Source organism: Dermacentor silvarum, chromosome 8 (assembly GCF_013339745.2).
Source record: "Dermacentor silvarum isolate Dsil-2018 chromosome 8, BIME_Dsil_1.4, whole genome shotgun sequence".
Lineage (NCBI taxonomy): Eukaryota > Metazoa > Arthropoda > Arachnida > Ixodida > Ixodidae > Dermacentor > Dermacentor silvarum.
The window spans coordinates 27715908-27728372 of NC_051161.1; the positions used below are offsets into that span (position 1 = coordinate 27715908).

Sequence of the window (12465 nt, forward strand, 5' to 3'; positions counted from 1 at the left end):
AAATATCAGCATGAAACAAATATCAAGTATAACGTAGGGTGTTGGATGCGACTTTGTTAACGAGGTTTGCTGCACTGACACAAAATCTGAAAAATTGCCTCAATATTTTCATTAATGAACAGCAGTTGACCCAGTAATTACAGCTTCATGCTTCAATTCCTTGAGGGTGCAACAGCTAATTCCACTGCCTTTTAATGCCACCAGTTCAAAATGCAAACGAATTGCTGCGTGACTTCGGTTGTGAAGCAGGAGGCCGGCCACATTACAAATAGCAGACATGGTCACATGGTACTGCATGCACCAATACTGCACCAACACTGTTACTGTGCCACCTAAAGCCGAGTACTAAGTACAAAGCACTTCACAGGATAAACGGGAAAAAAAAGAAAGGTGAGAAGGACCCCCTTCACGGAGAAGTAGCAGCGAAGGACCAGGTTTGCATGCAAAGGAGCACAGAATGAGGAAGCACGAATTGGCCAATTCGGCATTGCATGGTCATTGTGCGATCTTCAACCACTGCACTGGGCTGACTGATGCGCAAGGAGTTTGTAATACCACACCTCGAATTCATGGTGTAACAGTTTACTGCTGCATGTTGAAAGCAAAGCTGCATTTGGTGAATTTTTAAGTGGCTGGGTGATGTATTGTGATTTAATGTATTGCAAGGTTGAAAAATTGAAATTTTACACTCACTGAGTACCCGAAACAAACAAACAAAAATATTCATTTCAGTATTCCTGTAACAAAGTGCAAATCTCGAGAGGTTTGTAGGGGGCTGCGTGAAGATAACCTAATCAGCAACCACTGGCCAGAAGAAAGCTGCATGACGACAAAGACTGCATCATTCTGATCATTTTAAAATTTTTTTCACATATTGTGAATTAATTTTATGAAGAAAGAATTCATGACTATTTAACCAGCAATGATAATTCCTTCCTCTTGGCTTTAAACGTGGTCTATAATTTGCAATTACCTTCTACATTTTATTCTTAGTTCAATTTTTATAGGGAGTTCCCCAGCTTTCTTTCTGGGACCTCTTGCTTTATAAATCCATGAACTAATAAATTTCAAGGCAGGGCCATATTTTGTAATGACTTCATTTTCCATTCTTTTGGCCCCTTGTCATTGGCTCACACGCAATCTCTGTGCCATTACCAGCAACATCGACCACTTGGCATGATGAATAGAATCGGGGAAACAAGGAGTTTTAGTATAGCGGAAAACAGCAAACGCAAGGATTTAGCGTTAGCGTTGCGTGCCGCAAACTGCGCATGCGCAGAACGTAAACGTAGCCAGAACTCTTATGTACGTATGCTATTTCGGGAATATAGCGTTCAACGCTAACGCATGCAAGAGATTCCGTACGTAGGGCAAGATGGCGGCACCTGTTGAAGCAAGAGCCGTCCACTTCGGATCTATCGAGTCGTCGGCCTGCACTGTTTGGCTCATTCGGTCCCCACTAATGCCCGTGTTTGCTTTAGATTTGTGTGTTGATGCTTCGACAGCGGCATACAGGTGACAAATGGACGTTGTTTTCGATATACGTTCTCGATTAGCGGCGGAGTAGGCTTAACGAGAAGGTTTGCTCATGTTTGCTGTATCCGCCTTGAGATGGCGCCCAAGTGTATTTGCGTTAGCGTTTTGCTCCGTTCCGCTATTCTAAAACACTACCTTGTACCTTTCTTTGCGTTAGCGTTGCGTTGCACGCTAACGCTAACGTAAGCGTTTTCCGCTATACTAAAACTCCCTAACATACAGCCCCAGAGAAGTGCCTGTAATGGCTGTCACTGTCTTTTGCCACAGTAAGTTATGACAGAGGCAACAGTACAACACCGCCAGCCAGTACAGAGCTTGTAATGGCTTTTGCTGCATAACTTGCAGAAAGCATTGGGCTATGAGCATAAGTTGTGTGTGGCCCCTCACCCTTCACATTGCAACATTTGGCGACTGTATAAAACGACTAACCAGTGAGGCCATATCCGCACACAAGAGTGCATGTTCCAGGGAAGGGTCAGCAGTTCTATTTATAATAGTATGTACTTTTATTTTCACCAAGTCACTTGTAAAATTAATTTGCTTGTTTCATATATTAAGACTTGCTGGCTTGAGAACTTTTTATTTTCATCCCTCCCCCTACTTGGCAACCTACCCATCCATTCAAAGCTTCCTTCGTACTGTCAGGTTCCTGGGTGGCCTGGACTGAAGCATTCATTTAGATATGAAACTTTGGGCAAATTGAAATGTTAACGTCATGTTTCCAATTTTAAAAGTCTACAAGTTTTCCATAGTCCTCGTTAAACAAAAAAATTGACGTTCTAAATCAACATGGCATTCAGCAGAAGCCAACTTTCAGCATCAAATTTCATAATCAATTGAGTGGTTGCCAGTTGGCAGCGTTTCTGTATTTAACATATAGTGGAATAAGCAAATCTGAGTTTGCCCCAAGCTAATACACTTCTTTAATGCTTAAGTTTCTCGCACAACAGCAACAATCGACACACAAGGTGTCCTACACAAAATGAAATAATGGAGAAGGCCCAGATATCACTTTGCAAGAACTCTGCAAATATATTTTACAAAATAGACATTTTCCAGCTATGCAGTCAACAAAAGTATGCCAGGTATTTCTTTTTTTCTTTCTTTGCTTGCATAACAGGTGGCATTGCAACGTTTTCACAACACTAATAAAAGTAGCTCAGTCGCTGTTTATTTTGTGCATATAGTTATTTCAACCATATTGACACGTGAGCTCTGCCATGTTGCAGAAAATAAGAGAATTATCTTGCCACACAGCAGCTTAACATACACATATGTAACAAGCTAAAATGTTAGGGACACCACAATGCTAAAACTATGGCCAAACAACAAATTCTGACTGCATCGCTTACAGCAGGCGCAGGACAGTCCACAGCGCATCTTTAGGTGCATGTAAGGGTATCGCACTGTATTTCGCTGTTAGTAATACATTATTATAACATATTACACATATACAAGATCAATAACACATTGGGAAAAGGTTTAGTAAATGGCTGATGTTTGAGCTTGATTAAGAAAGCAGGCATTCGTAGAGAGCCAGTCATCACCAAGATCTTGTCAAGTGCTGCAAGGTTCATCTGACACGAAGAAAAAGTACATACTTTACGCAATTATCACAATCGGGCAGAACAGAAAGCGCCACACTGCGTTTAAACACACAGGTATGTCAGATTAGCGACAATAAAAACATTCTCCGTCGCCTCTGGCGCAGTGCATGTTATCCCACTGCAAGGCATTGTCACATTCAATAGCAGCGATATATATAATATATACAGTATAAAATTTACGCAATTGAATGGAACATGAAAGTAATATATGACTAGCTGATGTGCAACTCCAAGAAAGCTCTACAGTTCATGGACCCAAGAAAGCTAGCCGGAGTGGTAAAAAAATGAAAGAGTAGGAAAAAGATGGTGGTCTCCACCGGGGTGAATAATTCTGTCACACAATTGACGTCCTGCTGGTGGTGTCACGATAGGCGCGGCTCCAGGAAATCGAGTTCGAGAATGTGCTCCACGCACTGCAATGTTGTCTGAAAGACGGCGTCTTCTGCTGCCGGCACTGCAGCTCCTTGCGCCATGGCTGCAAGCTCGGGGGCCGACCGAGACTTGGACAACTCGCTGGAGCGAGCGTTGGATGCACTGTTCTCAAAGGCACACTGAACGTCAACAGCGTTGTTAGACCCGCTAACGAGGCTGTTGAAGAAACCCTGGAGGTCGTAGAATGACTTGATCGAGGTCAGGCTGAGCAGCGGTCGCCCACTTTTGTGGTGAAGGTTCTCGTTATTTGGATTCTGCAACAACAGTGACGATGTGAAATATTACCATGTCGTAAGGATCTCTATAGCAACTGATGCACTTCAATGTTGCATCAAATTATTTGAAATGGAAAGGAAGGTTGAGCTTGCAAATACAGAAAAATAAAAATACACGAACAGTTTTCCGCCATCGCGGAGTCTCCGTGTAAACAGCAAAGCATTCAGTGCTAGAAACTTGCTGCCATATTACTGTTTAGGCTTTGATTAGTCAGCATCTAATATGAAAACTTCATTAAGAACTAAAGCCTAATTTAAGGACAGGACATATAAATACCCAAAAAAGACATTTATTTGCCATATTAAATGTGCGAAATACACCGAGAATAAGCATAACCAACGAAAAGAAAACATTTTGTGGAAACTTTTCCATCAATAGGAGAGTAACACCAGCCATAAAACTGGAAGTAGGCTTCATTCCCAAGCCACCTAGGGCTTCATTTGGAACTTGTAAAGACAGCTCTCACCATATGTAAACCATAGGCACTGATCTGCCTCCTCCGACTGATCGCAAAATAAAGTGAGTCTCGTGCCAAACTTCTCCATTATCCTGTGTTCCTGCTCTAATCCAACAAATGATGCTTGCTGCCCGTCATTCACTATTGGTCGAAGAAATTTAACCAGAATCTCCATACTCAGTATCGAAACTCAGCAAGAAAAATTTCTCTCGTGTGTTGCCCGAAGGCAACACTAATCCATAATGTGTTTAACTGTCTTTCAGTTCTATCAAGCCACACAAGAGTTTGACATGTCTAATACATGGCTGCATGAAGTTTAGAACCAGCCTATATTGTCCCATGATACAATCATCACATCTTCAGAGATGAAGCATTTTCTAAATATAGTGCCAAAGCCATCACAAATCATTACGACAGAACACAGAGGCAACCCTTTTTGATCTGAATACTGTGTGTCCACCTTCCTGCTCTCAGAGTTAAAGGTTAAGAGTGTTCAGCAGCTGGAACACGCATTCATAAGGTCTCTAAAAATGTACTATCACTGCAAAGCAATGATCATCAATTGTGTACACTCCTTAATGCTCTGTGCGCAGTAATTTCCTGTCAAAAACACTATGCAGTGCTGACAGTGGCATGCAGTGTTCAGGAAATGCACACAGTATTGACAGCAAATAATGTGTTGCAAAATTACGCCATAAATGCTGTACAGTTTCTAAGAGAGTAGAAGAGCTAAATGTGCTTGTAACGAGTTCTATGCAAACACCAAACTTACATTCTTGTTCATGAGCGCAGCGAGCCGGACAATGTGAGGCACAAACTCGTGCTGGCCCTTAGGCAGTGACTCCTGCTGAGACTGGGTGCCATCAGACGACAGTGGAGCATTGTCGCCGATAAATGCCCACCGATACCTGCCAGAGCATGTAAAATTACGAAAATCTGATTTTAAGAAAGGCACGAAAGCTGGTATACATTAGAATAATTTCAGCACTTTTACAATACGAGGAGAGAACATTACAGGAGGAATTTCATTCCCTCTTACCCCCCCCATTCTTAAAAGTACTGCAAATATCCAATGAAATCAAATTTCTAACTTGTTTCTGCATTACGAAGCTGGTATGCATTGCAAGAATGCTACCCAAACATTGTTATTCTGTGACCGCTGCTGAAATATAAAATAGGACTACCATGTTCAGACTCCTCTTTCCTTCATTTTCACAATAACGCATGCTTTTTCATTTCCAGAAGCAAAGAGTTCTACAAATAGACAGCGCTAAATTTTTACTTCAGAGTCCAAGCAAGTTATAAACCATCGCAACAAGATAATGTTTAAGCATAACAGTTACCATAAACGGTTAATGACATTGCCATGTGAGAGTATCATTCTTTAGTAGTGCTATGCAAGATCCTTAACCCTTTAAATACCAAAATGTTGCCTGGAAAACTAAAAAAATTTCGCAATTTTTTAATTACTTTTTTTAGGTATTGCACGTAGCGTGCTCATTGAAAAAATATAATAATAATAATAATAATAATAATAATTTTATTTCCATCAACTTGGTGGAGGAGGCTGCAAGTAAAAGCTGCTCCCGTAGAGGCAGCTTGACGAGGCCCGCAGCCCCCTTTCAGAGTATTCGGCAACAACAATTCATACATGCATACACATGTGCATTATATATACATACACATATATGTACCCACATAAGCGCATATGCATGCACATACCTACGCGTGTGCATACAGAGCCACTGGTGTCCAAAAATAATTAGGTAGCTTATGTAGTTCTCATGGTGAAAAAATGAAGCAAGTAGACGCCGCTGAGCACGCATGTATATACATATATACACACATACACATGCATTCACATACCCGTACATACACATACACTCATATACATATATACATATACATATATACACACCTTATATACATATTAACCGAGAGGAAGTACACTTACCAGTAACTTAAAAATCCTGCATATACAAGTCTCTCAGTTGTTGGGCCGTTATTTGCGTGACATCAACGCCTAGACTATTATATTTATTTAGAAGCATTGGCATTGTGTACGATAGCTTTTCCCTTAAATAATTTGTTCTGGGTGTGACCACCCACCATATTTCTTTATGACGGGTAACATAAAATTTGTTATTGGGTTCAAGGCTACAAAGTTCTCGTAGAAAGGAGCGGTTTAGTTTTACTTCTCGCCTAAAAGCAGTTAACTTGTAGTGGTATAATTTTAACACAGAAATTATGTTGGCTTCCTGAAATAAGTTTTTAGTATGGGAGTTGTAGGGGACATTAAAGAGCAGCCGAACAAACTTCTTTTGCAAGACAAGTAATTTATGCAAATTAACAAAAGTAGTTGTACCCCATACCAACAAGCAATAATATAGATATGAATAAAAAAGAGAGTTATAAATTAGTAGTTTAACTTTAAACGGCAGCAGTGATTTACATTTCCACATCATGCCAATGACTCTAGATAACAGTATTGCAAGGGCGTCAATATGCTCGTCCCAAAGCGTATCACTCGAAAACGTTACGCCGAGTTTTCATACTAGTAACCATTTCTATTGTTTTATCCCCATACATAATGTTAATACTTGAATTGACTGGCTTATTTTTAGGCCTAAAGAGCACAGCTTTGGTTTTTTTTGTATTTATTTCTAATTGGTTCATTATTGACCAGTCCCTCAGCTTAGAGAGCATGAGGTTCGTTTCATACTCTATATCTGTGCAGTTTGTTCCTGAAACAAATATACTGGCGTCATCAGCATACAGGACATATTTCGCGCTTACATAAATATTCGTTAGATCATTGATATAAGCATTAAAAAGAAGGGGCCCCAAAACACTTCCCTGCGGAACTCCTTTTGAAATAGGCTTCATACTTGAGCAATGCTTATCTATCTGAACAAACTGCTGTCTGCTTGCCAGGTAAGATTTAATTAGTGCGAAACAATGACCTCGAATGCCATAGCTTTCAAGTTTTTCAAACAATGTTAAATGGTTAATATTATCGAATGCTTTGCTAAAATCCACATATACGCCAAGCACAAGTTTTCTTTCTTCAAACTGGGATAAAATGAATTCCTTTTGTTCCAACAGTGCCTGTTCGGTAGATTTAAGCTTTCTGAAGCCGAATTGGGCAGACGAAATTATATTATTCTTCTCGAAAAAATGATTAAGTTGGCAATGCAAGATTTTTTCCAAGCCCTTAGAGAAAATAGGCAATATGGATATAGGCCTATAGTTTTGGATATCATTTTTGTCTCCCTTTTTAAATAAAACACTCACTTTAGCGATTTGCATTCTTTTCGGAAAAGTTGCACTGGACAAACATAAATTAAAAATATATATAAGTTGCGGTGTGATAATATCTAACACGTGCTTTATTGGTCTAATTTGCATGCCTTCAAAATCACACGAGGAACTATTTCGCAGTGACATGAATTTATACGACATACGAATTTATATGACATGAAAAAAATGTATGTATGCTCTATTCCTTGCACTCAATAAAAAAACTGAATAGCAAACCTTGCTTTGAGAAAGACAGTTTTTCTAACACTACATAAGTCTTCAGTAAAATTATCTCAACACACAACGGCAAAACAAATGTAAACTGCAACATAATATGCGGTGGGATGAACAGATGTGCAAGACTCGTTTATGGCAATTAAAGCAATGGTAAGTATGGCGTGGACAAGTAGAACTCGTCTTTGGCAATACTGGTACAAACTTGCAGGACAAGTACAGCTCGGGCTTGGTGGTTAAAGGGCTAAATGTTCATTTACAAAGAGGCCTTTATTGGTTCAGTTAAATACTACCAGTGAATGGCACTGTTAATGATATTTTCGCATGCGCAATATGATCGCATGGCAGCATTTCAGTGATGCCATGCTGGGACATGAAAGCCTGTGAAGCCATAGTTTCCTGCAAAAAATACTAGCGGGAATTCTGCTGCTGGTGTGTATGTGAGCTACAAGTATGGCAATTCAGCCAGCATGGGACTGATAAGTAGTATATTGATTGACATATACTTAGTCCTTATGGCTATAAACAATCAATCATTTTCGACAAAATATTGCATTCTAAATGCAACAACTCACAACGACTATGCATGTGTGCAGAAATATTGCCTTGATGCATTTGAAAAAGATTTCTTTGAAAATTAGAAAGATAAAGCGCAATAAATAATGTCACAGGAAGAGAAGCACAGAGATTAGACAAACCCACGTACTACCCACCATTCCCATGGCAGCTGAACGATGGCAGCACCATGGTGTCCTCTAGTGGTTTTTGTAGGAAACTATGAGTGAAGCCCATAGTACACGTAATAAGTTTACGCCATTTGGGGCATATCTTGTCCCCAAACAATAATCATCATCTCTCTTGCTTGTGTTTCCTCTCTCGAAAACTCTGCACTCGCTACGTTCCTGTCAAGAACACCATGTTGGGATGGTAATGTGTATGCCATCCGTGACCTGGAAGTACTGGGCGCACAGCACTAAAGAAAGGAAAGGCATGCAAGATAGTTGACAATTACCGTCTTCAGGACAGGTTAAGCTCGAAAGGGCGCAAACATTTTTTAGAGTGTAGCCACTACTATATGCTCACATCTGAAACTGGGGCAGCATGTCAGCAGGAAGGGCAACGGCCAGGTCGAGCAGCTTGCAGGCTGACAGATACAGCTGCAACCACGCTGGGTGGTTGTGGGCATTGAGGCCGTTGCTCACGGCCCAGCTGCTGTCTAGGCCTTGTAGCCTGCGCAAATGCGAGCTGCACGCCAGCACGAGACACATCATTCATCACTACACTTCAAGATCTATAACGGAAGGAGAGCAACTTCTGACAATGCACAAGATGTACAGTACTGGCCACTTGGCCAAAAGAATGTTGAATGTAAGCTGAGCTTGTATTTGTGAAGTGCTGTGCGTTACGTTTGTGCGTGGCTTAATACACCCCAAGAGTTTTTGACAGATATCCTCTGAACAAAATGACCGGTACCTGGCTGTTTCATTCAAGCACATTAGGTTGGCTGCTATCAAGTGCTTGCAGTAAAGTAAGACTAACAGTACATACTATAGTGCATTTTGTCACTACCTGTTGAGAAATCTTATCATATTATCTTATAATATTATCATTACATGTTGAGAAATCTTATCTAAAATCCCCACTTTCAATTGTTAAATGTGAAACTTGTTTAAAACCAAGGCTGCCATCCTCCCAAGAAAAGGCTGCAAGCCATACATGAAGGAGAAAAGAAAAATTATGTAGCCATGTTTAGTGCAATCTAAAGGAGTACTGACAAACATTTCCTCTCGTTATATTTCTCTATTGGATAGCTGTCAACGCAGCAACTATACTACGGAGCTTAAATTCCTCGACAGCACAGTAAGCAATTACAATATCTTCTAATGCAACCAATTCAAAATGCACACCAAGTGGCGGCGTGGGTTCGAAAGTAAAGCAGGAGTCACAGAAACCTGATGTGCCAGTCTCATGGTTCGAAACAACACTGATGCTTACACACACATGCACTAGTATGATCTTGCTGCCAAAAGCCAAGTCCATTCAGCAGTCAACGAGGATAAGAGGAAAGAGAAGGTCTCCTTGCATTTCCAAGAGAAGCGCACGGTTAGAAGTGCAAATTTCGCAGCTCTACATGACACAGTCACTTTATGGCCTTCAACCACAACACCAGGCTGACTGGTGCATGCTTGAGTTGTTTGTGGTACCACATGACTGCCACCTCCAGTTTCAATGATGTTAAATGGTCTACCGTTTCGTGCCTGAAACTGCAGTACACATGGCGTGCATTTTGAACTGGTTGTTTAAAAGGTGAAGTATTTATTTGTAGCGCTTTCGAGGAATTGAGTCTTCAACAGTTATTCTACAGCTACCTAAAAAGCCAGAAAAGAAAGACAAGATATTTTCGTGCGAGTGCTCCTAGACTCTCAGACTTTGACAAGGCTGTACTGCATACAATGCTGAAGCAGAAAACTTAGATGGACTGCACACCTAGGCCTAATCTGAAACGACTAATCAAAACTTATTTAAACACAAAAAACGCTTGTAGTTTACCCTACAAGCTTGTTCTTAGTGCCGCCCAACCAGGGCATATGAAATTTAGGTAGTCTAGGCACTTTCAGATACAACAAAGGAATGCAATTGTTCATGTCAGTGTACAAATAAAGCAAACTCGAACGTACTAATGTGCACGAGCACCAATACAGCTTTTTGCCAAGTTCACATTGCCAAACATGATTTGATACTCATGGGGATGATGTCCTGCCTGCATATCAAAACCTTTATTGACACACGTGAGAAAGCGTGCAATTTTGTTGCCAAAAACGCTATTTCAACGAGGAGTGAGGTTTTGCTAGCGTGATTAATACCATGATGAATACTTATTTTTCTTCTGTATTAATATTTTTGAAAGAATAGATGACTAGAGCTTCTACCAGTAACTATCTAAACAGATATAATGTGCAATCAACAAACACAGCTCGTTGTGAAGTAACAAGACAAGACAATTGCTTTAAGAGGAAACTTTAGCTCAGAAGCTCTAATCTAAATGCATTGAAACGAAGAAATCATTTTTTGCAGAAACAACTGCACCGATTATGATGAGGTTTATTGCATTTAAAAGAAAGTTAAAATCTAGTGACTGTAGGAAGCAAAATTTTATTTTGACTGACAATAATAAAAAAAAAAAACTTCAAAATTGCGAAATTTAATAAAACTCTACAAAGTTTACAACCTTGACTCTGCAATGAAAAGCAATATCACTATTCTGTAAACTGCACCTAATAATACATCTAAAGTGAACAAAACCGCTTCATTTTGTATGTAAGCTGTAAATTCATATATCAAATTTATCTGCTTGAGATGCTCTAACGGACGCAGTTTACATAACTGCAATACCCATTTTCCGTGCAGAGTAACGAATTTGTGAACTTCATGCTTCAATTTTGTTTTAAACTTGCCAATTTTCAGAAGTTTCCTTAAAATTTCCAGGTCTTAAATTTACATTCCGCTCTCTAGAGTCACTAGAACTAAACTTTCTCTTTCAAATGCAACTAATTTCATTCAACTTGGTACAGCAGTTGCCTCATAAAAGCATTTCTGCCTTTTACATGCACTTAAAGAGGGAAATTGGAGCTGGCCCCGAGCTAAACCTTCCTCATAACTTCTTAAGCTTTGGGCTGTTATTACCAGCTGGCATGGTATTGTTAAACTAAGTACACCCTGCTTTTCATTGTGTAGTTGATGCATTGTACAGAAAGGAATAGTATTATTCCTTAAAATGCATTTTTATTACAATGACACACAAATGACTATATAACTAATGTCCAATCCAAACTGTGTGCCTTCAGTGAAGCAAAGCTTTTGTCATGCCTAAGAAATATAAAGAATAAAAAATTTAATAAAAAAAAAGCTATGAAGTAAATGTATTTTTCAATGTCTTGCTTGCAATTATGAAGATTAGGGCAATCTAAATATCAATTACAATAGTTCAGCATACATGCAGGCACACACACAACAAAGAAAAAGCAAGGAGGGCACAGACTGCAGTACCTTGGATTCCGTCTGCTTCGTGTTGGGTCCGCCAGCAGAAAAATTGTTTTAAAGGCATACAGGGCAAAGAACAAGACATGTGTGAACACTGGAGTCAGGGCTAATATTAAGCATGGCTTGCAAAAAAAAAAAAAAAAAAAAGGGTACCACAGCAAGCGTTATGCAAGCATCTTGTACAGTACAAACAGCAATGCACGAAAAAGCTCTTTGCAAGTTGCTGGTTAGATGCTCGTTAGAGAACAGAATGCGCAAGTATATTAAAATGGCAGTCAGCGTTCAAACGCAGACAAGAAACAGCACAAAGCCAAGAGAAGTAATGAATATTTAAGTTTAGCAAAAGCAATGTAACCAAAGCTCCGGACAACAAGCGTCAGTTTTTCAAATGAGAGGTTTGGAATTTTGAATAAATTTGCTGTTTAGCGTTTAGCCACTTGACAGCGCTGAGTTTATGCAGAGGTCAAAAGTACAAGGCATCTCATAAGAAATTAATTATTTTTGCATACAAAGCACAAGCACGGGACACATGACTTATATCCAAGTTAGAAAAGCTACAGCACTTAACAAGCACTTACAAAT

General features: G+C 39.8%; 1 protein-coding gene across 4 annotated transcripts in view; it reads right to left on the reverse strand.

The window, feature by feature from the left end:
* Nucleotides 1–2542: 2542 nt before the first annotated feature.
* Nucleotides 2543–12465, reverse strand: part of LOC119460897 (protein dopey-1) — a 57369-nt gene continuing 47446 nt past the window's right edge. For 3 of the 4 annotated variants that reach the window (XM_037722017.2, XM_049672510.1, XM_037722016.2), the window contains exons 31-34: nt 11890–11904; nt 8926–9087; nt 5081–5216; nt 2543–3829 (exon numbers count right to left, since the gene is read on the reverse strand). In XM_037722017.2, coding sequence (XP_037577945.1) covers nt 3506–3829; nt 5081–5216; nt 8926–9087; nt 11890–11904 — 637 coding nt within the window. In that variant the 3' untranslated portion in view covers nt 2543–3505. The remainder of the gene's footprint in view (nt 3830–5080; nt 5217–8925; nt 9088–11889; nt 11905–12465) is intronic. The other variant, XM_037722019.2, reaches the window with a different exon arrangement.